Below are 24,764 nucleotides of genomic sequence, written 5' to 3' on the forward strand. Positions count from 1 at the left end.
CGGAGCTGCGACCCCTCTCCTCGCGTGCCTCAACAGCTAGATAATACAATAGTCTTTCCAAAAATAAAGTGCTGATGCAAGGCTGGAGAAGATTAAAGCAGAGTATTCCTGGGGCAGGGGAGAACGTGGCTAGATCCCAAGCCATACTTTCTCAGCCCCTTTTGGCAGGCTTCAGGAAAGACCGTGGAGAGCAATCCAGTCAGATTCCAGCTATTGGAGAGGCTGCAAAGGACGCCAAAGTGGCGATCTTTGCCTTCTACACTCCTCAACTCCTTCGTCCAGATTCTTTTTTGCTATAAATCAAGCAGCCAGTTGGGATGATTGCTCCCACCCGAAGCTCCTTGGCTGCCTTCTTTCTATACTCTTGTCCGCACCATCATCCTCTTACGCCTTTCACGTCCCCCTCTTCTCTCCGTCCAGCAGATTCCTTCCAAGTTCAACTGTCCTCCACCCAGCAAATCGAGGAACGTACAATCCATGCATCTGCCTGGTCTGTTCTGCTCAGGCCTGAAGAGTTTGTAGAGCACCTCGCTCAACGGGAGCTCAATCCTGACTGCCGCTTTCAGCTTATTGTAGAACACCTGACAAAAAAATGTGCCTTCTGCCTCTGTTAGTATTTCCCACTAACTGCAGCAGAGTTACCTCTAAGAGCATATTATTTAAGAGCTTGGGATTGTCATTTTACAGCTGTAGCATCTTATCAGTTACAAAAACAAATTCAGACATACTACAGAAAATGTGGGTGGCCATTTAATATAGAGGATAATTATATAATGCTTTGCAGAGAATCCAGACATTTTAAACACATGCAGAAGTCTCACTTCACATTCCAGTCCTACGCAGGAAGCATTTGCTGTATATAAAACTCTCCCACTAACATTACTGCCTCTATTTTTCTATTGGAAAAAATAAAACACAGTAATCCACATTTAGCACTTCAAACACGATGATGCTGCCAAGCATTTTACAACCAAACACAGTAATTACCTTCTACCTGATGCAGAAGAGCTCTGTTAAGGGCCAAGGGGCTGCAAGGGGAGAGGTACTAATTGTTTTTGTTGGATTTGTTTGAGTTTGGTTGTTGGGTTTGATTTTTTTCTTTTTTGGCAACAATTCAGAACAAAATTTTCTTCTTGACTGAAATGCTAAAAATGCAACTTCATATGCTTAAATGAAAGGGAAGAAGCTGAATGATCTGAGCTAACGCTACACGTGCTTCTCAAGCGCCTCTAAGCTTGGGAAAAACACAGGCAAGAAGAACTGCCAGCAAGGATGCTACCCCTGGATCATACAGCCTGCAAGACCTCAGGAGAGCTGAGGCTCTCAACCAGCTTTTCAGACCAAAAGAAGCAGGGCAGTTAGAGCAGAGCGTATTCCCAAAGCTGTCAGGAGAAGCGTGGAAAAGCCCTTCACACTGCAAGCAGTAAGTTACACTGATAAATCTTGATAGCAAAATGAATTGGAAAACGATTACGGAGCTCGGATGATTATGGGTAAATTAAAAAGCAGATCTGGATTTACAGGGCTGTCAGCCCTCCGACCACAGACACCGCGCACAGACAACTCAAAAAGTTCAATGCCGAGCGCGTCATCTTCAACTGGCTCTGAGGTATTACTGCCCATGTTTCCTCCCGCTGGAACTCACCGGGTCGTCACTGTTGTGCTTAAAAAAATCCAAAACTAGAGGAAATGGGAGACCACTGACCCCACGCACAAGAATTAACACGCTGAAGAGTACAGCACTGCCTGGCTGCTACAGCATCAGCACAGACTTACACGCTGCTTTTAATACCTCTCCATTCCAGAAAGCACCTATGATATGTGAAAAATCACCACCGAAATGCCGTTAGTTCTGGGCTGCAAAGCAGAAATCTTCCTGGCAATTAACAGGCGGGAGCAGGAAAGCAACACCTATAAGGAAAGAACATTGCGATCATAAACATCTGTGCAAAGCATCCAGTCTTCAAACATGAAAAGAACAAAACCGCCAGAGCAGACAAATTGATCCTACTGGGATTTGAACACACCATTCCAGGAAATCTGGATACTTGAGAGGCGGTGCGAAGGTTAAAGTCAAAGTTAAGGGGCACGGGCACTGAACGCGCGGCCACTTGGAGCCCGTTGAGCCTGGACGCGGCAGGCTGGTAAGCACCACGGCTGCACCGACAAAGCACTCCGGGCTCCTTCCAAGACAGGCGTGCGCCGACGCCTCTGCAGAGACGACGCTGTTAACGTGGGGACGATTCTGTCGAGGTTTGGACAGACTCGTTTCTTGCGGTCAGCAGAATTCTCCGTCTCACAGCTACGGGATTAAAGTCGCGTCAGCCCGTGCAAAGCGGCACTGAACGGTAGAGGTAACAAAACTCTTTGCAGAGATCCGCAGGGCAGCAATACGAGATCTTACTGGCTTTTTCCACACTGTCAGAACATACCTTCTTTCCTGACAGAAATGTAGGCTTACAGCAGACAGAGCTGAGTCAGGCAGTCAATCTCTCAAGGAACGACAATTGTGTTTCCAATTAGAGCAAACAGGTGAGGACATGCAGCGCACACATCGCAAAGAAGAATTCGGCGCCTGCTGGAGGTGCTTTTCCCCACTGTAATTGCAGGCAGCTATTTCCAGAAAATTCCTTTCAAGCTCCCGAAAATGAATATGGTTTCCCAGTGCATATATTTTTTGTGCACAAATACCTACGAAATCTTGAAAACTAAACTCAGTGGAAGGCTGCCAAAAGCATTACGCTGCAGCGTGAAAAGATCTCCTGGAATGGGTAGTGTCCTCAACTGAGAGCAACATCCAGAATTATGGACACACTCATAGGGAGAATTTGTTTATTTTGCTGCCACATTTGTGTATCAAGCAAGTTTTATGGGTGTAATAAGTGTCTTCAACAGCTGTATCCACAAAACTCCCTTTAATTCTGCCATATAGGTCTGTTTGCATACAACGAAGAGCTCTGCGTGGCAGGGCACGCTTTCGTCTCGCCTAGTAGCTGCTGTAGCAGCTCCCACTTCCCAGTGGACTTGGTTTCAACAGATTTTAGATCAAGTTTAGGGTCAGGATCTTGGTGAAGAAGTACTCGACAACATCGGCAAATCTTAACTACACATCTGCAACTTTTAATGGAAACAACCATCCGAAATTTCCTGGCACTCAAATTTTGAAGAGGGACAGTTAAGCGAGAGTATGAGACTAAAATTTCATTGTCATATCAAACAAGAAAACTCCTGGATAGGTACACAAGTCAGAGAGAGGAGAGCTAGTTCTCTGGTAGCAAAGAGAGTGTGACTGGAAGGAGAAACCACAGCACAGCTCTGTAACGTTACAATAACAATGAAAAATTGGGGGTGAATTTTTACTAGAGTGACTTTTTTGATCTCCGACATGCATCTGGATTCCTTTCCTTTCAAAATTTTGGCTCAAGTGAGAAAAACATAACTTCCTCTAGAGTGAAGCTGTCACACCACCCTCTCTCCAGCCACGGAATGCAGAGCTGAATTTTCCCCGTAAGAGGGGAATCCGGGAGTTTGGAAGGGGCGATGGTGCAAATGTGTCTTTGATGAACACAGCAGAGGAAACAAACCACCTCCGCGTGCACGCACCAGGACCGACAGCGCCGGGGTGACCAACGGCTGAGTCCTCGAGAGGCCAGCACAGCCGTTCAACTCCAAACGGGCACGGCTGCATCCATCAGCACCGAGGCTGTTGTGGGATTTTGGCCTCCGTCCCACTTGGTCCCCTTCCCCTTGCTCTCCAGAGACCGCTTCAATCATCGCACGAGCAAGAAGGCGGTTCTGCTGCTATTTAATTGGTATCTGCAGCTCCCCCCAAACCCCTACACGAGTCCTACGCATCAACTTGCTAATAACATCCAACCACTTGGAGGAGAGGCTTAAAAGCATTTTTTTTCTGAAATTCTCCTCGGCTTTTTGTACTGGAGGTAAAACAAGCGACTCCAGCAAACAAGCGACTCTTCAGCACCCACCATCACACTGACATCCTGCATATTTCCAACCCCGGGTCACATCTAACCCACTGCAAAAAATCCAAAGACGCACTTTTCAAAGCACCGGGAGGAGGACGGCACGTGCTCTACCTGTGGGAATTACAGCACTTCCAATTGACCTTCTGTCACGTTTAAGAAACAGACGTGTAGACAACACACTGAACCACTCAAACAGTGAAAGAATAGCTTATGGTTGTGGCTCACACCACATTTAAGGCTCACGTTTATCCTTACCCTTCCCTGGAGTAGGGTACTTTCCATATTACTAAGCATGCTGAACTGACAGACCACACATACAGGACAGAGAGATTAAAAGACTTAATCCTATTGCACTAAACGAAATACGCGCGGCAGGAATGTGTTAATACCCGCAAGCAAGACAGAGCTGGTGGTAAACACAACCGAAAAAGCAGCTGTTGGGGGACACTGGTGCCATGTAAAGCCCAAGCAGCAAGACAAACCTTTGGCCATCTCACCTCCCAGTACGCCTTCCCTCTCCTCTACAGCATCAGGACCAGAACGAGGAGCTTCGAGCGGTTCTGTCTTGAAAGCCTCAGGGCTTATTCTTTAGCACTTGCCAATTATTTGGCAATGCCAAATTTGCATGTGCGCAGCACAAAAGTTAGAGCTAAACATTAAGAGGATGAAGCCCAACCCTTTCTGTATCCCACCAGATAAATTAGAGGCAAAGACAGTTTAACAAAGTGAATTTTCCTCAAAGTCACAGGGTCACAAGCTTAAGTACATGATGCCAGAAAGGATGGGGAAAAGTGGGGACATCAATAAGGGCAGGACATGTGAAAACAACCCAGCTGACATCGCACAACCCCACAACCCAGCCCCAGAGCTGCCAGAGCTCAGGCTCCGTAATCGGACACTTGCTCTCAAGGTACCCAGCAGCGAAGGCAGAGCTACTGCCACAGGATTGGGGCAAAACCGCTCAGATTCAGTCCAACTTTCTGGCCAACACACAGCAGCAGCCAGAGACCGTGCCTGGCCCTCTGCGCAGTACGAGACCCCAAGCTCCCACCCATTAAGTGCTGCCGCTTTGCCAGTGTGAAGCAATAATTAGGAACAAAGATTGCTAACAGCTCCAGCCTCGTTGCCCAACACCGACAGGCAGTTCAGCCGGCGTCAGGTTAACAGCACGCTGTGAAAAAGGCAGCGTTTCAACCAGCGGAGCAATACCGTGCAGCAACTCATCCTCTAATGGCCAAATTTTTCCTTCTCTTTATGAAGACAGCAGAACCGCTCGCTCCGCAGATGCGGCAAGTGGCTAAGGGCAGGCAGCAGGAAACCTGAGCTTTCAGACTGACAGCAACCCCACGAAGGATCAGTTCAGGAACTGCAAGAGACAAAAGGTAAGCTCATCTATTTCTTGCAAAACCATCTGACCAACTCCCACTCCTCATTTCCAGGAGGAGGTTGTTTAGGGTTGGTGCAAGAACTATGACAACCACACGTTTAACCTCTGGGCTTGCAGGTTCACGCTATAAAGGAACAAGATCGGGTTGGCATCACTAATAGAAAGGCATCCATCCAAGCTCAAATTCCCCACGAGGAAGAGGGCAGCCCCACCCTTACAGACGCCTCCTGGCAGTGGAAATGCATTTCTTTAAATTTAATGTATGGTGGGGGGCGACGGTGGGCTCTGTCAGCCCCTGCATTATGCAATGGGAGACAGCAAGGATGGGTCACGCGTGCGTGTTACGCTACATCAAAGAAACCCTCCAAGCAGGAGGCAAAATAAATAGCTGCAGGAGAGGGAAAAAAAAAAAAAAAAAGGGGGTCTGGTTTGAGTGCATATGCTGCCTTTTATTCTTAAAAGCATTACAGACACTCGCTCTGCAATCTGCTCCCATTACGGGAGCATTTCCAGCTGATTACATGCAATGGAGCAGAGTTCACGTACAACACGGGCTCTACACGCTGGCACTGGCTACAGGGGCCAGATCCGAACAAAGCTCTTCTGAAAGAAGTGCAAAAATATGTCAACCGTCAAGACAGGGAAAGCCAAGCAGTGTCTTCCAGGAGCTTTGGTTTCCGTACAGTGTGGGCAGCATCCCCCTCTCCACGCACGGTCCAAGGGCGGCGTGTCGGTAGGGGAAGACAAAGGCAAACGGGAGGGTAACATCAGAATGGCATCACCCATAGGTCCTTCGCCTTTGCAGCTCAAACACCACTGTGTCTGAGGACTTTGGCACTTTGCTCAACTAAAGATAAAACTCACAAGAGATGAGGACATTTCAGAAGGAAAGAGAAAGGAAAACACTCACTGGAGTCATTTTAAAAAGAGAGTTTGCGTTCAGCCTCCAATGCACATAGTTGAACGCCAGATGCAGTCTCCACTAGTACTTTAATGACAGTATTCTCATCTTGAAGTGTCTACATGTGTCAGGGAGAAAAACCTCGACCACCCAACACGCAGATACAGGATGTTACCTGAAGCACTGCAAAAGCTGCCCTGCTTTCGCCGGGTGGGGAAACTGACCTCTAAGAGAGGACAGAAATCTGACAGCCTTTGCAAAATGCTTATAAACCTCTTAATGAGGTTTACTAAATACCAATTTTGCAATGCATCTCCTCTTTTGCATTTGACTAGATGGGGGTTTGAAGATTGAGCAAAAGGAAGCAGAACATTCCTGCAGAAATTCAATAAACCGAGCGGCATTATGAATGTCATCTAAAACAGCCCGGAGCTGACAATATCACAGAATTGCGAACTGGAACTAGCAGCGCTGCTAAGGTAAGCATTCCGCACTCTTCATCTGAAGCTAAGCTTTACTGTTTCCACAGTGCTGGAGAAGACGGAATTAAGTGGAAGAAATGCAGTATTTAAAAAATAAAAATAAAAATAGATGCAGAGAAAACTAGCAGGACACATTTAGGTGGGGCAGACTCCCAAGTTCTGCTGAAGCACGATTCCTTAGAAAGGTGCAAGACTTTCCCTTTTGCCTTCCCCCCATCCAGCACTTCCAGAGAAATGGAAGCAACCACAAATTCCTCATCAAAAAATACCACGCAGCTCATGCTGCAGCGCTGAGCTGGCTACAGCTGGCAACCTCGCGCTGTATCCTCCCTCCCCCTTTCTCTTTTGTGAGATGATTTAACAAGCTACGGAATCCCAAGAGACATGGCAATCACACAACAGAAATAGAGCGTCGTGTCTTGAACTATACATGTCCATCTGCACTGTTTCCTTTTGACAGACACACAAGAGGTCCGTCCGAGTTTGGAGTAAAAATGTTGCCAAAAGGAACTTGTGCAAAAAAAAGATTCTGGCAGAGCGCATTTCATTCCCACCGCCTGTCACTCCCCCTGTACGGGGGGAATTGATGCACCAATTAAGTGTTTCGGGATGGCACAAAATGTGTCACCCTCTGCTAGCTGTCTACTCTGCAAAACAGCTACATGTTCATTGTCAGATGAAATCAACAGGATTAGAACAAGTCAAAATTACTATTTTTCTTCCCGGCACCCACAGCGACCTGATCCAATACGCGTCTCGGTAGGAATTTGGGATTTCTCGCAGGGAACCTTGTACCTAGAAGCATATAGGAAAGGTGATACTTTATTTAAATATGGTTAAGTCTTCGATAAGCTCCATACAGAGAAAAATCAACGTGTCTCCCTCCCACAGTGCCAAGCAGACTGCTCAGAAGATCTGCCCCCTCCCCGCTCCAGCCCACGCCAGCCAAGCTCAGATGCTCCGTTTGGCCACCGTGCCCTCCAGCCTCGGCAAAGCCATCTCCACTTCATGCCGTATCAGCCTCAAACCACGCCAGCCCGCTCACTTCCACCGCAAACCAGTTCTTCCTTTTCCGACTGGTTGCTGCCTCGAACCGATGCCCGAAAGGCTGAGCAGCGGCGCTTGTGCCTGACCTGGAGTAGCTGAGAAACAGGTAAATAGGCCAAGCAAAGCAGAGCCAGAGAAACAAAGATTCAAAGACTGAATTACCCCTTCCCCACACCAATTAAAAAGCAAACGCAATTATTTTGTACTGATAACTGCATCTAGAGTGCACTTTCGCCTCAGGGAGGCTGAAAAAAAGAGACGGAGCTCATACAACATCCCATTTCCCTCGTGACGCTGCCGAGATCAGTGACATGAAGGTTTTGACTTCACACTGGCATTGAGCGCTTCATTGTTCCGACAGCGGGAGAGGGCACCGCGCACGCAGGGGGAGACCCCGCACGCCTTCGGGAGAGACTCGCAGGGCGCCGATCCCAGTACATCAAGACAAGCGGGGAGAAACGTGAAGCTTAAGTAAAAAGGAAATTAGTCGCTCCGATACTGAAGACCGAATGCAGTGGGATGGGAGAAGAGGCCCTCAGGGAAGGGAACGCGGGACTGGAGAATTAAGAGCCACGACAAAGCTTCCACTTAAGCATTTGGAGCAGACTTTGCCCTTCAACACAACCCACATGGGCAGTCAAGCCGTTTCACCCACACAGCTCAATTTAAGCGTGTATCAAATCCCAGCGCTCCGGCTTAATCAGAAGTCCCCAAAGGCTAAAGAAAGGCACGGCCAAGCAAGAAATTAACTGGCAACAATGTGGGACACAAACAAGGCAACTACATACCACTGCACTGACTCCAGATGAAATTCTTTCTTGATGAGCTTCTTAATTGGATGCCCAAAGAGCATGTAACAGGGAAACGAGGAGCAAAGACGGCAAGGGTAAGTCGGCAAACAGAAAAGTGACCCTGCGGTGGCTCAGATGGGGACATTAAGGACACACCTGAGAGGTCACGTTCAAAGAGCGCTGCGATAAGCTCCTGCTCATTCTTGGTATGCGTCAAGCAAACAGAGAAAGCATTAACTTAAGACAAGACAACAGTTCTTAAGAAAGCTTAAGAAAAGTAGGATGGAAATGAAACAGGACATCCTTTTACCCTAGAACCATCTGTGAAATCCAGCCCGTTAAAAAACAGGCACGAGAGTGAACGGCCGAGGCAGTAAATTATTTCCAAATCTTGAGATAGCTCCTATAAAGTTGTCATTACTTGTCTACACTATCTGTAGAACAGAGATAAGGTCAGAGCTGAAAAATATGAGTGTGTAAGTCAGCCAGTCAAATGGTATGTATTAAATGCAAAGGTCCTCTCCCTGCTGAGTGCTTGTGAAGAGCTGTGGGAAAGGCAGACGGGCAGGTACCGCTCCTCCGAGAGCTGGCAAAGATATCCCGAACCCTGGTAAATTGAATAAATAACGGAACCGGCAGCAAAGAGAGCTCTTTCCCACACATTTCACTGCACACCTTAAGCTTCCAGCTCTGTTTTTATCCACCTGCCAGATTTGATTTTCCCCAAGATGACAAGCCGGCCTCAAACAGCATTTTTCCTCACCAGGAAAAAAAACACTTTTTCTTTGGGGAATGTACAAAACATATGATACTACGTTCCAAAACCCTTAGAATATTTCTGCCTGCTTATTTGAAAGCATACAAAAACAGTTCTGCGCTTTTTCTTTGTTAAATGCAGTTCTCCAAGCCAGGAGGTGCTTTTAGTGGCAGAGCCTTTCCCAGCCTAACATTTTTAACGTACAGGAGGAATGTATATATATATATATATATGCAAGTAGGACTACTAAATTATAAACTTATGCAGGGATAAAACTCTCCAGTACTTCAAACAATTTCAGGGTCATTGCAACTCTATCCCAGCAAATAATTATATCTCAGCTGTAACAACTTATACCCATATAACTACCAGGATCCTAAGGCGTTTCAGACGGCTTCAAAAGCTTACCCACCACTGACGGTGACAGCTTTTGAGGTGGAATGCACAAACTCCTTCTCTCAGACAGTAGCTCTGCATAGCTGTCTTGGAGCAGCACTGAAGACCATTAAATTGTACCCAACTTTCCTGAGGAATTTAGAAGAAAAAGCATGTCAAGCATGAGCTGGTTGTGGAGAAAAACGGAATCGTTAATTACATCAAACTAAGATAATTTCAGAGTCTGAAAACTCAAGTCTTGTGAAGCGGTTAAGGTCAACGCACAAGAGAAAAACCACTGTACTGTATATTCATGCACACACAACTTAAATGCAATGTTTAACATTCCAAATTTCACTTCAAGATTCAAATTTCTTATATTCATCCACCACACCTCAAGAGACGACATTCACTCGTTTATCTTTGCACCTGAAAAACCGCTCCCAGATGACACCGACCCACGTGCCCGCAGCAGAGCCCGCGCTGCGCTGGTCGGCACTTCGGGACACGGGAAATCATTAACGTCTAACGAGAGAGCAGCTTGGGTTAGAAGCGCCGTGCTCACAAGGATGAAACTCCGGGCACTATAATGGTGGTAAGAATGAGAAGACCAAAGCAAACAGTGAGTTGCTTCTCTTCTGAGTCATTCTGAAGTTGTGCTTAGGACCTAGAGCATCTCTGGGCTCTCAGCTCTGGGCTGGACGGGGAAGCCGGGCTGGACTCCTTACAGCAGCTCCACCACAGCCCAGCAGTTTCCAGCGCTAACCTCAGCACAGACACCGAACGCCGTCTTCAAATGACGTCTTCCAACTTGGACAATCAGAAAGACGGCAGTTTGGGGCTTTTTTTAACCAATTCTCTTCTTTTTGGGTCTTTATTTTCAGCGAAAAGGAATGTCAAGGACACATCCCGTTTCACTCTTTCTGTGAAATCACTCCCATTGAGGTTAAAGGAAATATTTCCAAAATGCCAAATCCAGCACTAATTACGCACGTCCTCCAAGTTCCCTGTGTTTTCAGCTGTTTCTAACTCAATGGAGATGAGCCATAGCAGCTCAGACATATGGCTTCAGACTCCACCAGGCTGAAACCAGGCTGTAAAGGGAGCCCAACATCACGAGGCGAACGCAAGTAATTTTAAATCACGCAAAGGTAGTTACTAACGACACTCCAAGACAACCAGAAATCATCCACAGGGGATCACAGGAAGAATCGAGGTCATTTAAAACGTCTCTTATGTGACAGCCAACACTTTGTCAGACTTAACACTGTGCAGCAAGAAACCGTGGTTTGAAAAAAACATTGGAAAGAAGTACTAGCAAAAAACCCAGGAAGTACTAGCAAAAAGTCCACAGGACATATAGGCCCTTGTTTAAGTCATCTGATGGACTTCACAACCCCTGCAACAGAACCAAGACCCAAATGCAAAGCTGTGAAGTCTCCAGAGTTCAAGGCTTTATGATAATCCCGTTCCTGCTTCCTAAAAAAAAATAAAATTGTGCTGATTTCTGAAATGAAGAGCAGTAAGGAAGGGTCTGGGGAGCCCATCTGTATCATTGCACGGGCAGGCTTCAAACCTTACCAGGCACTAGGCTTCTTTAATCGGATTACATTTTAAAACCAGGCAATTTACTTTGTGATGCCAAACTTGAAAGGATTTCTCATAGTGTCTTAATTAGGATGAGGCAAAAGTCATTTCACCTAATTTCCAACCCACTTCAGTATTAGATTTGAAAGACCACCTATGACATCTTCAGCCTTGTTTGGCCCAAGAGTCTGAAAAACAGCAGGCAACAGGATTAGATATAAATCTAATGAGATAATGTATTTACATAATATTTATGGCACTCACTTTCAGACAAGGTTGTGTTCTTGCATCATTAGTATGCAGCGCTACAGACACTTCCTTTTAGCTGGAAAAAGCTTGAGGTTTATTTTTAAATTTAATTTCCCTTTAAAAGAAACCATGTGTTTAAATAACAAGGGAAGAGTGCTAATGTAGTCTGCGTTTACCAAACCTAAACAACATGAAGTCAATCTCTGCCTTTCCTTAAGCCAAATAACACAGACTCTCTCGGAGAGCCCGGTAAAAGCCTTCCACACACATTCCTGTTTTAAAATCAACTTCTATAATTTCATTGACATCCTGCTAGTTTCAGATGTTTATACTGATTTTAATCCAAAACACTTAATAGCCATGCAAGGTGGGATACAGCATCAAGAACGTACGCATATACATGTGGTCTCAGCACTTGGCATCTCAGGGTCTCCTAAATATTTAGGAAGTTCACCTTTACTAACTATGGGGGGAAACAGCCACCATAACCCCACTGTATGTACCAGGGTCTGCTACAATTCTTGGTTTAGGGAAAAGTAAAGTAAAAACCTACACGAATCTACACACTGTATAGATAAAAACAGTTTTAAAGTCCAGCACCTTATCCAGAAGCCTGGATTTTCTTCCAGGATACAAACATCCAGAGAAAACTCTGCCCTGGCACATGCTGGTACGGAGCATCCAGCTCCATATCCAGTTTGAGTTAAAGGGTAATCAAGAAAACTGAGCTCAGATATTCGTCTGAACTTCTCAAAGGCCATCTCCAATGCATTTCTCCATGCAACAAAGAGATTCCCTGACAAACCTTGCACAGTTCTCACACGAGCCACGGTGACTCACTGCAGGACAGAAAGTCATTTTAAATTCAGGTTTAAAAATGTGCACTTGACAAGATGAGCACCCAGGTACCGGACGGCGTTAAAGCACTGCCTCGTGTGAAGCAGGGCAGTTCCCCACCCGAGAGAGGGTGGCAGGCAAGTTCAGAAAGCAGTCTTTTGGGAAATAGGACATAAGTAGCTCTGAGGAGGCTCTCCAGGTTTTGCGCAGGAGAGAGGGCACGTTCACACACTCTAGCACCAATTTCTTTCCAAACGCAGCTCACATCTTTCTGCCCTCCGTCTTTAATTAAGCATTTTACCCCTTCATCAGTCTATCGAAGATCTTTCTTTTGCTGACAGCTACAGTCCCAGGTGGACTAACATTTCAATTCATGTTTTTCTCCCTTCTGCAGAGAGCAGCTGTATTAGCTTCTCCAGGCTGTTGCTATAGAAACAAATCAATCCTCAACAGTTTTATTTTTACCAGTTTCTGTGAAATAGGATTTATCTCATTTCCATGACTAAGCTGTATTCCAGAATGAGCTCTCTGGGACAGTGACAGGGCCGTCTCGGCATCAGACAGGACCTTGTACCTGGCGTCAACGACAAGAGGAAATGGCCATCACCCTCATTGAAATGCACCTTCTTCATTCCAAGAGGACACTTCACCTTGAAACAATTCCTATTAGCCAGAGCGTTACTGAGATGCGGCTGCATCCACGGAGTGGAAAAGAGCAGAGGAGTGGGAAATGGCACATCCTGGAGGACCAGGGACGTGCTGGGAAAGCTCAGCAGAGCACCCATCAGATGCCAAGCCCTCTCCACACAGGGAGAAGGATCCTCTTCGTTGAGTCCCCACAACGAGCTGCACACGCGGGCTGAATTCAGCTCAGAGTAAGCTCCTCGCGAAAGGCGATGGGCTCACGTGGGAGTCAAGGCATTAACACCCGTTATCTGCTGCCGGCCAGCAAAGCAGCCCCTCCAGGCGCTGCGATGGAAGGAGCTCAGCCTCCAGGAACTTGTCTTATCCTTGGCCAACTGCAGCTGGGAGAGGGCTTTCCTCTTTGGTTTGGGATGAACACGGGTGTAATCAGCATGTATTACCTCTATTCTGTATCACATCTTTCACTTATGTCTTTTATATCCTGCTTGCTTCTCCTACAATCTCACTAAAACAATGCATTATATTAAAAAAAACCCAAACCGCTGGATGAACACTGTTTCTTGGCTCAGCTGCTCCTAATACATCAAACGCTGTTTCATACATTCATCTTTAGAAAGTTCAGTTCTCTGCCAAACAGCCTTAATCAGCCGGAGCAGCGTTGGACCCACGTCACCGAGCCGAGCAGCTCCACTTCCATAAATACACGCTATTTAGGCAGTCCGTATGCAGATAGGAATTGCTGCACGCAGAGAGCTGCAGCAGGACAACTGCTCTGCCGGCAGAAGAGAAGGGAAGGGGAGATGCTGCTCCCCCGTACTGTCACCTGCAGGTTTCTGCCATTTCCCCCCCGTCGGGTCCAGGGGACTGCGCAGCCTCACGAAACAAAAGTTTTCTGTTCGATCCGCCAGCTGGAGTGATTCACTCTGGCACAGCCACGCAACAACTCAAATGAGCATCAGGGAAAGAAGATGGGGGAGGATGAGACCACCGCTCTCAGCAACTAACGGCCGGACAAGCTTAGTTGTAACCTTCAAATTTCGCTATTAAGTGCCAAAACCCATTTGTTAAACATTCAGCATCCAGCTGAACTCTGCGTAGCTGCTGCCTTTGGAACACAGAGCACTCTGCATGTACTCAAGTCTGCAGTGAGATTTCTTCATCTTCGGAACTGCAGACAGAAGTAAAGGGGAACGAAGCTGTGGAAACGTCAGTATCTCATTGCTCAAATATCCCATATTTGTTTACATGCATAGCTGTGGTTTGGGTCCTCAAATTCCTCCACGCAGCTCAGTGGTAGGATGTCGGGGTATACACATCAAAAAGCCATCAGGGAATCTCACAAACATCCACTCAATCCACTCAAGTCTCATGAGCATCCACTCTGCCATCAAGGTAAACACAAAGAAATCCCCCGGCACAAACGTGCTGGATGCAGCCGCTAATTCCGGTATCAATAAAGTGAGCTCTAAAGTCTTCAGGATGCAGATTTCAAGCCTGCACCTGGCATTTTAACCAAACCATCAGTGCCTGGCTCAAACCGCTCCCGCGGGCACCCCAAACACAAACCACCTTCTCAGCCCTTGGGCTTCTTACAGCTGCTTAGGACACTCCAGCCAGCTCTGGAGCCAGTCTTGTTCAGGGCATGGAAAATTAGTACACTGCATGTCATGGATGCATTACACTGTTCCTCCCATGATGGGGCAGAGCACAAACCTTACGTGAGCCCTGCGAATGCTAAGAGCTGTAAAATGATGCTCCTGGGAAGGAGTGTAACCTAGCAATTGGAAAAAGCGCCCTGGGACCACTACCTCCTCCGTCTGCTCCTGTCCCCGGCCCCCTGCGACACACGGGGATACTGGTTCTCGGTATCCTCAACACAACTTGACCCACCTGACGCTCCTCACACCACGCCTGAGCCCACGAAGTATCAGAGGTCACCCGTATGAGCATATGGATGCTTCCAAAAACCTGTTTGACACTTCAAAACACCCTGCTGAGAAACTCTCAGAGCAAAGCAAAAATTAAGCTAATGTGTTCTCACCCTCTGTCTGACATAAACACATTGGCACTCCTAAGAGAGTGAGTCCCAGGACACCGGAGGACTCGGCACATGTGTAAAGACTAATAGGAAGCCAATAGCCAGAAGAATTCGCCCCAGCCTGGACACCCACCTGTGTTACAGAGCCAACGTTAGATTAATCAGTCACAGAGGTTCTGAGTCACTGCCTGCACACAGTTAGGGCACTTTTGCTCAGAGTTAACAGAGAGATTCCTATCCGACATGCTGCGCTTGGAGCATTTTGCTCGAAGGCTGCACCACTTCAATCGATTCACATCTGCTCACCCATTTAATCGAGCGCTTACACACCCCGCACAGCGCCGCTGCACCTCCCTTCAACCTCCACCTGCCTTTTCTGCCAATGAAACCGGGCAGCACCGGGTCGCACGGCATGGAAACCTCGGACTGCACTCAGCATGTCCGGAAGGATGTGGGAGAATTCTCTCCCAAGGGAGTTTCACAGAAAGGGAATCCACCTACACAAGAGTTTCCATGTGCGCGCCAAGCAAGCCCTGGGTGCTACATAAAAACCAGGTCCTCCTCTATAGAGGAGGAGGACAGGTAGCGTCTGCAGCTTAGGGGAGCAAAGCAGGACACGGCTAACGTGACTTGTCCGAGGGCCCACAGCAAGTTCACAGCAAGACAAAACCCCCGTCCTCCCCAGACACAACCCTAATCACAGAATCATGCTGACCAAAGCAAGCAAATAAAGTGTTCCAAAGCTGAATTAGAAGATCACACGGATCCAAAGCGCTTAAGAGTCACTGCCAATAATTGCAGCCTTCCTGAATTATTTAAAAAGTGCTTAGAAAACAATTCACAGAAAAAGAGCCGGTGCACACCTAATGCCTGTGGCACTAATACTCTCAGCAATACCAGCGTTCAGGTATCTAATTAAAGAGAGATCTGTCCTGCTTTGCTGTTTGCACGGTAGGGTGTGGAACAGAAGACTGTCTAAAAGCGGGTGAGATTATTAATCACAGCACCAAGAAGAGGGAAAGACCCGGCAATGATTTCCAACACAGCTCTGTTTTACGAGACCGCACCGAGAGTGATTTCCTTTCCACTGGGGAAGGGGAAGAGAGGGAAATATTTCATTTGCACCTTTACCCGATCCTGGAGGTGCGGACCTTGGAGCCCAGCTGCTGCTCCCTGCCACTATCTCCGCCAAACACTGCGGGACTCGCCACTTAATCACAAGGCCTGGGCGCCTGCAATACGATCACAATACACCCGTGAATGGGCAGGTGCAATCCAACTCAGCCTCCCTATGGACGGGGCGATTCCGCTTTGCCCCCAGTAAGCTGCACCCTCGGCACGGGACGTCCCTTCCCGATGGAAAGAGAGGTAGAGAGGTTCCAGCCGGACTCTAAGACCACCCGGGGAACGGGTAGCACTCACAAATCATCTCTTTAAATCATCCAGCTGCACAAGAACAAATACGAAACCCCACTTTTTTTAAATAGAAATAATTTTTCTGACTCTAACCACATTTGGACTATTGGAAGCGACTTTAAGTGTTCAGCCATTACCATGTCATTTCCTAAACCAAACCAAATACTCACCAGTAATAACTGCTGCAAATTGACTAGAACACTTGCTGTGGCTTCTGTGAAGCAACAACCGAACCCTTTCCCACAACACATGTATACAAAAAAGTCCTAATTCACAGCAGAAGTTTCTCTTCGATACACTTACAGAAGATTCCGTATACAATCTGGGGCTCAACAGCAGCCTCAGTTTCCCCTCTTGTCAACAAAGATCCAGTCTTTTCACATCAACAGATGAAAATAAAAAGCTTTTTCTGGAAATTTGGCTTTAATACAATTCATCCCTTTCTGCTACTGGCAAAACCTACTGAATGCAGCTTGATATTTCAGGCCGCAGACTGTTTTGTTGCTTCCTGCCTTTAACTGCACAGTGAAGCAGCAAAAGAAACCCCAAAAATATCCAAATTCTGCAGCCTCTATGCAGAAGTGTCCCCTAAACCCCAAGAAACCCCATGGATTCACAAAGCATTTACGCTTTCTGGACTCGCTTTTGCTTATCAGCATTAAGCTGTGCGTACATTGATATTATCTCTAGATGCTCACTGATCTACCAGAAATGCTTTTGCCGGTGCTGTATGAGCTACGATCTGCAAACGGAGCAGCCAGGGGAGGATGAAGGAGCGGAGTCCTGGAGCATCAGAGTCCCGGACCTGGCTTCCAGCAGTCTTCCCGGCCCCGCACAGATCCCAACGACCACAGTATGTGCGCAGATCCCGGAGGCTGCGCGGACGCAGCACGAAGCCAAGCCCTCCCCCCCCCCCCAACCCTGGCAAGGCACCACCTCTTTGTAAGCCCCACCATCTGCTTTGGCAAAAGCCAGAAACCGCTCTCCCTCTCCTCTCCTGCTTCTCACCCTCCCCATATCCTTCTTGTCACCTCCACCTGCCATTTGCCTTCCCTTATTCACATCAGCTTTCCACTGGGGTTTATTTTCCTGCCTAATATTTTTAGTGTTACACATTCAACCCCCAGGGAGAGACTTTATCTTTAATTCTGTCTCTGCGTTTCCTTCTTGTTTGGCTTATCATGGTCTATCACATCTTGCTTCCTGCTTACCTGCAGAAATTGGTGATTCCGTTTGGAGTTTGTGCCCGTCTCACACCCAGAGGGCTCAGCTCGATGATCTAAGCAGGAAGCGCGAAAGCCTCAGACCTTGACAAAGTTCACATTTAAATTATAATAAACACGGTGGGCAGTTAAGTTTATGTGACAAAACACCACGTTCCACAGAATTTATGGCCGGGGAAATCCTCTATGACTTTACAGATCAGCATTTGCTCTTTGTTAAAAAAAAAAAAATAGCACAAAACAATTAGTGTCCCAGCTCAGAGCTGTCCCCCCGCCCAACACAAACGCTTACCAGGGGTAACAGTGGGAATGCAGCTTCCCGCACCGTGCCCACAAACACACTCCGTTTTCCAGGAAACGCCTGCTTTGTACCTAATTCCAAACTTCATTTTTGAGATGTCTGAAACGTTGCAGAACTTCACAGAAAAAGCTGGGACCGGCACCTCAGAAGGGAAAATGGTCTCTCAAGAACAGGTCGTCCAAACAGTGAGACATAGAAATAGGAACTAAATACGGTGCTGACACCAAAGAGACCCGAAATCAGACAGAGGAAGAACACAGGAGCTCTGTGACAGCTAAGCGTCTGCGACCATGGTTTTGGGATGAGCTTCAGGGGACGGAGGACAGCTCAGCAGCTCCCTTATCAGGAGACACCTCTAAATACGTGAGCAGCTTCAGCAGGACCAGGTATCAAAATCTCCGTGCAAAAAGAGGAAGGCTGCCAAAAGTTGTTTGAGGAAGGGAAAACATGAAATGTACAGAACTGACCATGGAGAGGTTTCTCCACCACAACCAAGGGGTAAGAAACCATTAATTAGAAAAGTTCCCATGTTCTAGCAGTGAAAAGATAAAGTTTCCCACACCACACACATCCCTAAAAAGTAAGTAACCTGTCTTTTCTCTACAGCTGATGCAGACCCCTACCCCCGCAACTCTGGCCACCCTCTCCTCTTGCAGGCTGACTGCAATTTTGCAAAGCAATCACATGGGTGTCAGAGATGCTTTTCACAGGTGCCCAACTAAGAAATCCTGTTTGGCCCTTAGAAAAGGCACAAGGGCATTTCGCCGGAGGCTTGTGGCAGGACACACTTCTGAGCAAGGATAAAACCCCCTTTTCTAAATACTTCCAGATCTCAATGACAAAGCTTTGTTACCTAAATTCTCTCAGATACAGCTTTATCATACATACAAAAAACTAAATCCCTGCTCCAGATACCTATTTTGTGATTTCTTTACACCAGCACTGAAGACATCTACTATTTAAGCAGCTTTCCTGCACTGCAGAGCCTTGATTAAAAGTTAGCCACCAACTCAAGCACCTTACCCTTCTCCATCAACTCACTACTTCCATTAATGCTTCCACTTAATTGGCACCGTGACTTTCTCTGGGCACATGTCCAGTCCTTATTTACTGTTTTTAATTTAGAAAATGTATTTAATCATCATTAGGGAAAAAAAAATAATCAGGAATAAGATTTAAGAGAAAACCCTTCAACTTTAAAAGTTATTCCAAAATTGTTCTTGACCTGTTGCGTACCTTGGGATGCTGCACTCCGGGGAAGGCAGGGGTTGGTGGGGGGCGGACACTGTGCAGACTCTTTTCTGTCACCTCTGCCCTTCCTCCCTCCTCCCACAGCATCAGGTCCCTTTAATTTGCCAATCTTCAACTTTCCGTGAAGTGTCAGGCAGACAAAATTTCACATTCCCTGTTTCCAAACCCTTGAAGTTACTTTGAAAGGAGTACAGAAAGGCAAAGTTAGCTATAATTAAATACCATGCCTGCTGCAGAGAACTTATTGCACATCCTCCCTGCCCCCGGGAAGTAGGGAAACCGCAGGCGAAGGTGCTCCGGAGGAATCGCGCACCTCGAGAGATGAGCAGAGAAGTCAGTAATCAGGCAAGGCACCAGCGGCAAGGGCTAATTTCACACTTTGCAGAGTGAAAACAGACAACAACAGAGACAGGGTGACAAGCACACAGAAAACAACTATCCATATCTCTTCTCTGCTACAATGAGGCCACTTTGAAGCTCAGTCTGGCTACTTTTTTCCGAAACTAAACCCCCCAAATCCAGTGTTTGGCTGCTATACTAAGGGGACGCAAAGGAGTATATTTGCTACTATAATAAACCTTTCAGCAGAGCTTGTGTGTCTTAGAGCCATCTCACACCCACCCCGGGACACTAAGCAAGCACTTAAGATTGAACTCACGCTCCAGAAAACAACAGTTTTGAACACTGCCCAGCTTGTCCCAGCTGCTCCCCAAACAACTAATTGTCAGCCTCTCCTCACAGGTAAATTCAGCAGCTGTTTCCCATAAAAACCTCCTCACTATGAAACAAGCACAAGTCTTCTCACATGGAGTCATTTAACCCAAAGTAAAAGCCCAACAAGTTGAGAGCAGACTGGAAACAATCAGAAAGCCTCTAAATCGTTTAAAGTCCATTTTCGATATCTAACACGCATCAATCACTGCGGCACCCAAGCCCTTGAACGATTCCCCTGCTTCCCAGTGCTGCAGCCGCGCACACCACAGCCCCTGAGCTCCTGGGAACCCCAGTGCCAGTCTGCGAGAGGTGACCGCAGGTAAGAGCGGCCGATCCTCACAGGCGCTGCCACGCTGAGATGGAGGAAGACCGCAGCCGCTGCTTGTACAAACGCGGTACAGAGGTCACAATCCACACGGGGCGTCCAGGCAAAGTCTTGTAAACACAGGGATACTGCTGCAGATTTCACACAGCAATGTAACGATGCGCTGCACTGACTCCCAACGCGCTGGGAACACCAACGTGCTTCCAGAACAAGAACCACTCTTGTAAACATGCAAAAAGTCTGATTGTAACCCAACAGCAGAGAGAAAAAGGTTCAGAGACTGGGAAGTTTGGTGGGAGGAAGGGATCGTTACAGTGTCAACTGACAGACATTTAAGACAGCCAAATTAATGAACACAGAAGCTATGAATGACAGCTGGGACAACCACCATCCTTCAGATAGGCGTCTGCACACAAACCCACGTATACACGTGAAAAATCACACTAACTGATCAGCCGTCAAACAGCCTGCCCACTCCACGAAATCAGCTGGAATCACAAGCCGTTGTCTTACCAGGGGGGAAAAGGTTGCAGTCATCACCACGCGTTGTCGGAAAGCACAGTGGAGCTGTTAGAACAAGAGGCTGATAACACTCGTGGTGTGTATTTAACTCACTGACCCTCTCCACTTTATCTAAACACCCTGCAAGTACATCCATCTTCTAACGCAGACAAGCCTGAAGTGGTCCGAGCAATTTCCCACTCAAAACAAGGGCTCAGAGTGTTTAATATATTAAAAGAGAAGAATAAAGTTGGACCCGAGAGCAGATTTACATTTCAGAGAAGCAAATGTTCGGACCAGGAAAGCACAAGCTCTCCGTGTCAGCGGGTCTCTGCCATTCAGCTCAACGTGCAACAGCGGAGTTCTGATAAGGTTATGTGAAAGGAAAAGTGGATCAAATTTGGCCACAAATGGGCAAGTCACATCCTTTTAAATAGTCAGGCCACACATGACAGCATCACTCAGCGCTGGACTCAAATCTCCTCCCCCTGCCCCAATATAAACCAGTTGCTCAGGGAACAGGAACAGCAGCATTTCCAGCAGAGAAGCTGAAATGGCAAAAAGCTGCAACTCAAGAAACACACCAGCAAGTGGTTTCCTTGGGAGATGCCGAAAAAAAGGGGAGGGAGAAAAACTAACAAAGGTCTAAGAGCTTCAAAACAGAGCAAATCACATAGCACAGTGCTTGAAATGCTAAAAAAGCAAATGACTCTGCCCTCCATCTGGCTTGTGCAGCCCCCAGCACAGCCGACCCGAGACCTGCAGCAGAGGAGTATTACTGCAAGCCATGAAAACGACTGAGGAAGCGCGAGCGTATATGGAGCAAGAGCTGGGAGAGGACGTCTTGCCGAACACCCGGCTGCACATCTGCCCCAGGAAATTCATCCAGCAGCATTCCTTGCCGTGGGAACCTACACACGTCCTGGCTTCAGAGTCAGCAGCCTCGGCTAGCACCCTGACCCGGACTCCTCCTCCAAACACATCACATTTTCCCAGTTACACCAGTCCGCGGCATCCACAACCCTGTCGCCCGCAGCAATCAGATCCCTGGGGGACACACCACCACCGGGCAGCACCCAGCCCTGGAAGCGCCCACTCCAGACAGCCTCCTCTCCTCTCCCAGCCCGCCGGGCCCTGCCGCTCCTCGCCTTGGGGCACGTGAGCCTGCGGGGCTCCACCACCGGCCTCCTCTCACCCCTCGTCCCACGGGCAGCACCAAACCCTCAGGGGTCCCCCAGCCCATCCTCACAGCCCCAGTGCGCCCCGCATCCACCACAGCTCGCTGTAACCTCTCAACCCATCCCCTTGGCCCCCGATTCCCATCCAATGCACCTTCTCCTTTGGCCCACACTGGCCCAGACCCCCAGGGGACTGCCGTCCTCAGTCCCCCCACACCTGCAGCCCACATCCGTGTGCCCCAGGGCTCCAGCCCACACCGCCGAGCCCCAGGGAGCTCCAACATCCCCTTATCCCACAGCCCTCTCACCCACATGCTCCACCCCAAGAGCAGATCCAAACCCCTACAACCCCTCATTCCCGCAGCCCACATCCCTAGCCCCTTACCCCACAGCTCACGCCTTCTAGCCCTACACACCCCACAGCCCCCCACCTCCTGCCTCCTCCACTCCCAACACAATCCCATAGGTCCATACTCCCTACCTGCCCCACACTCTTACAACACCCTAAAAGCATTCCTCCTACCTCACCCACCCCCCCAAGCCCCACAGACCCCCACCCTCTGCCTGCATGGCCCTACAGCTCCCCCAGGCCCATACACAATCCCCCATGACCCTAAATCTTCCCAATCCATACACCCCTCTTCCAGATCCATGGCAGCACCCCATCACTATACCCCCCAACTCTAAATCCCCATAGCCCCCAACCACACTCCCCCCACCGTTCCCATGGCCCTACAGCCTCTCTGTCCCCCTACAGATGCCCCTCCTGCCTTAGAACCCACCAGCCCCCCCAAGCCCACAGAGCCTCCCCCTTACCCAACAGGCCCCCAGCTCCCTCCCCACACCCCCTACCTCCTCCTCCTCGACCCCGAGCCCCATTCCCGCCCCAAAATCCGCCCCAGGCACTCAGCTCCCCCCAACAGACCCTCACCCCCCCCAACAGACCCTCAGCCCCTTCCTCAACAGGCCCTCAGCCCCCGCCCAGGCCGCGCTCACCTGAGGAGACTGGACAGCGGGTGCCCCACACCGCCGCTCCCGCTGCCTCCGCCGCCGCCTCCTCCCCCCCCGGAGCCGCCGCCGCCGCCGCCGCCTCCTCCTCCCCCCCCGGAGCCACCGAAACCGGAGCTGAGACGTTTCCCGGATAACAGCTTCTCTACGGCGGGCAGATTCCCGGTACGGGCGGCCTCCAGCAGCTCCTGTTCCTTCCCCATGGCCCGGCCCGGCCGCCGCCGCCCGCCGCCGCCGCCGCCGCCTCCCGCCAGGCCACGCCCCCCGAGTGCCCTTCCGGGGCGGGGCCTGAGAGGAGGCGGGGTTAGCGCTGGGGCGGAGCCAATGGGGAGGCGGAGACAACGGTGGGGCGGAGCCTGCGTTAAGGCCCCACCCCACCCCCCGCTGGGTTATTCTTTCGATGAAGCTTTTACTCCACCTCATTTTTTGGCTCGTTTTAGTTAATTTTAATTCATTGAACGCGCGAGTTATATAAAAGTGGGGTTCCAGTATGTGCCACAGGGTGAAAGGAGCCAGTTTTGGTCAAATCCCGTCTCCCACATTTCTAATATGCCAGAGGAGACAGGCGTAAAACAGCCACGGGCGTTAGCTCAGGGGTGTATATACACAGGGATGTATATAAAGGAGGGATGTATATAAAGGAGTGTGTATATAAAGGAGGAATATCTTTGCAAGGGTTTTCCCTCCATGCATTTATTGGGAGGGTGACTATTCAGGGTAATTTCACAGCTATTTCCCCACAGGGGAGCCTCGGGGGAGGCGCAGCGTTTTGCATCACGCACTGAGGATGAGTCTACACTGGGAAGCAAAGTGGTTAGACGCAGCGATCCGCTGTACAACGCTAAAAGCTTGGCATAAAAAATAATTCCAATGTGGCCAGATGGTTCGTTTGAACATAATATTAACAGTATCATCCCTGACAGACAGCTGCTCTCTTCCTCTGAGGGGATTTGCACAGGTCGGCTCACGCAGTGTTCGATCCCTGTGTCGAGGGGAGCCCATTACAGCACGGTTTGCTCTTGGAGGAGGCGACGGGAGCTCGTCCTGATCCCGTGTGGATCAGGCCATGCAGGAGGGCACTTGCAGCAGATCACGGCTGTGGCATCACTGGCTTCACGCCGCTGAGCGTTCGTTTGGGTCTCCACACACGGCATGACCCTCCTGCCGGGGGTGTTGGGACCACTAACCACAGAGAGGAGGAGGACACATAGAGGCGCTGCTGGAAATTTGACGTATTTAGCACCTTTTGCCAAAGACATTCCCGGGCTTTGTACACTGGAATGAATCCTGCAGCCCTGTGTTAACGTTATCCTACTTTACAGCACAGCAAAGACAGACACAAAGCGGCAGCATGAGGATCCTGAGGCCGAGTAGGGGCTGGGGTGGCCGGGGTGTGGGCACTGGGGCTCCCCCCGACCCTGCCCAGCTCAGCCCATGCTTCCCAGCGGGACCTGTTGGAAGGAAACATGGGAGAAGATGGAGCGCAGCCACCTGTCTGAACTGGTCCCTGCTTCCGAGACACAAAATGGGTGGGAAATCCCACAGTAACACTTGGGGAGGTCTGGCTCGTCTGGGCCCGGAGCTGGGGACTCCCCACCTGCCCCACGGCAACGCGGCTCCTTTTTCATAGCCCCTTGTTTCGCTGGTTTCTACACAAAAGACTCCCACAGCCAGAGGGAACCCGCTTGGCCCCGGACCCCGGCCTCCCCACAGGGCCCCCCTCACCCCACGCCCCCCTGGATCTCCTCTTGCCCCCAGCCACCCC

The 24,764-nt window shown here is 49.0% G+C and overlaps 1 protein-coding gene across 1 annotated transcript in view; it reads right to left on the minus strand.

Moving 5' to 3' along the window:
• The window catches only part of ANKS1A (ankyrin repeat and sterile alpha motif domain containing 1A), a 106,726-nt gene extending 83,459 nt beyond the window's left edge, over positions 1-23,267 (minus strand). Inside the window, exon 1 of the mRNA XM_082494592.1 lies at positions 22,988-23,267. Coding sequence (XP_082350718.1) covers positions 22,988-23,202 — 215 coding nt within the window. The 5' untranslated portion in view covers positions 23,203-23,267. The remainder of the gene's footprint in view (positions 1-22,987) is intronic.
• Positions 23,268-24,764: the final 1,497 nt, after the last annotated feature.

Source organism: Vanellus vanellus (assembly GCF_965231255.1).
Source record: "Vanellus vanellus genome assembly, chromosome: 23".
NCBI classification, from domain to species: domain Eukaryota; kingdom Metazoa; phylum Chordata; class Aves; order Charadriiformes; family Charadriidae; genus Vanellus; species Vanellus vanellus.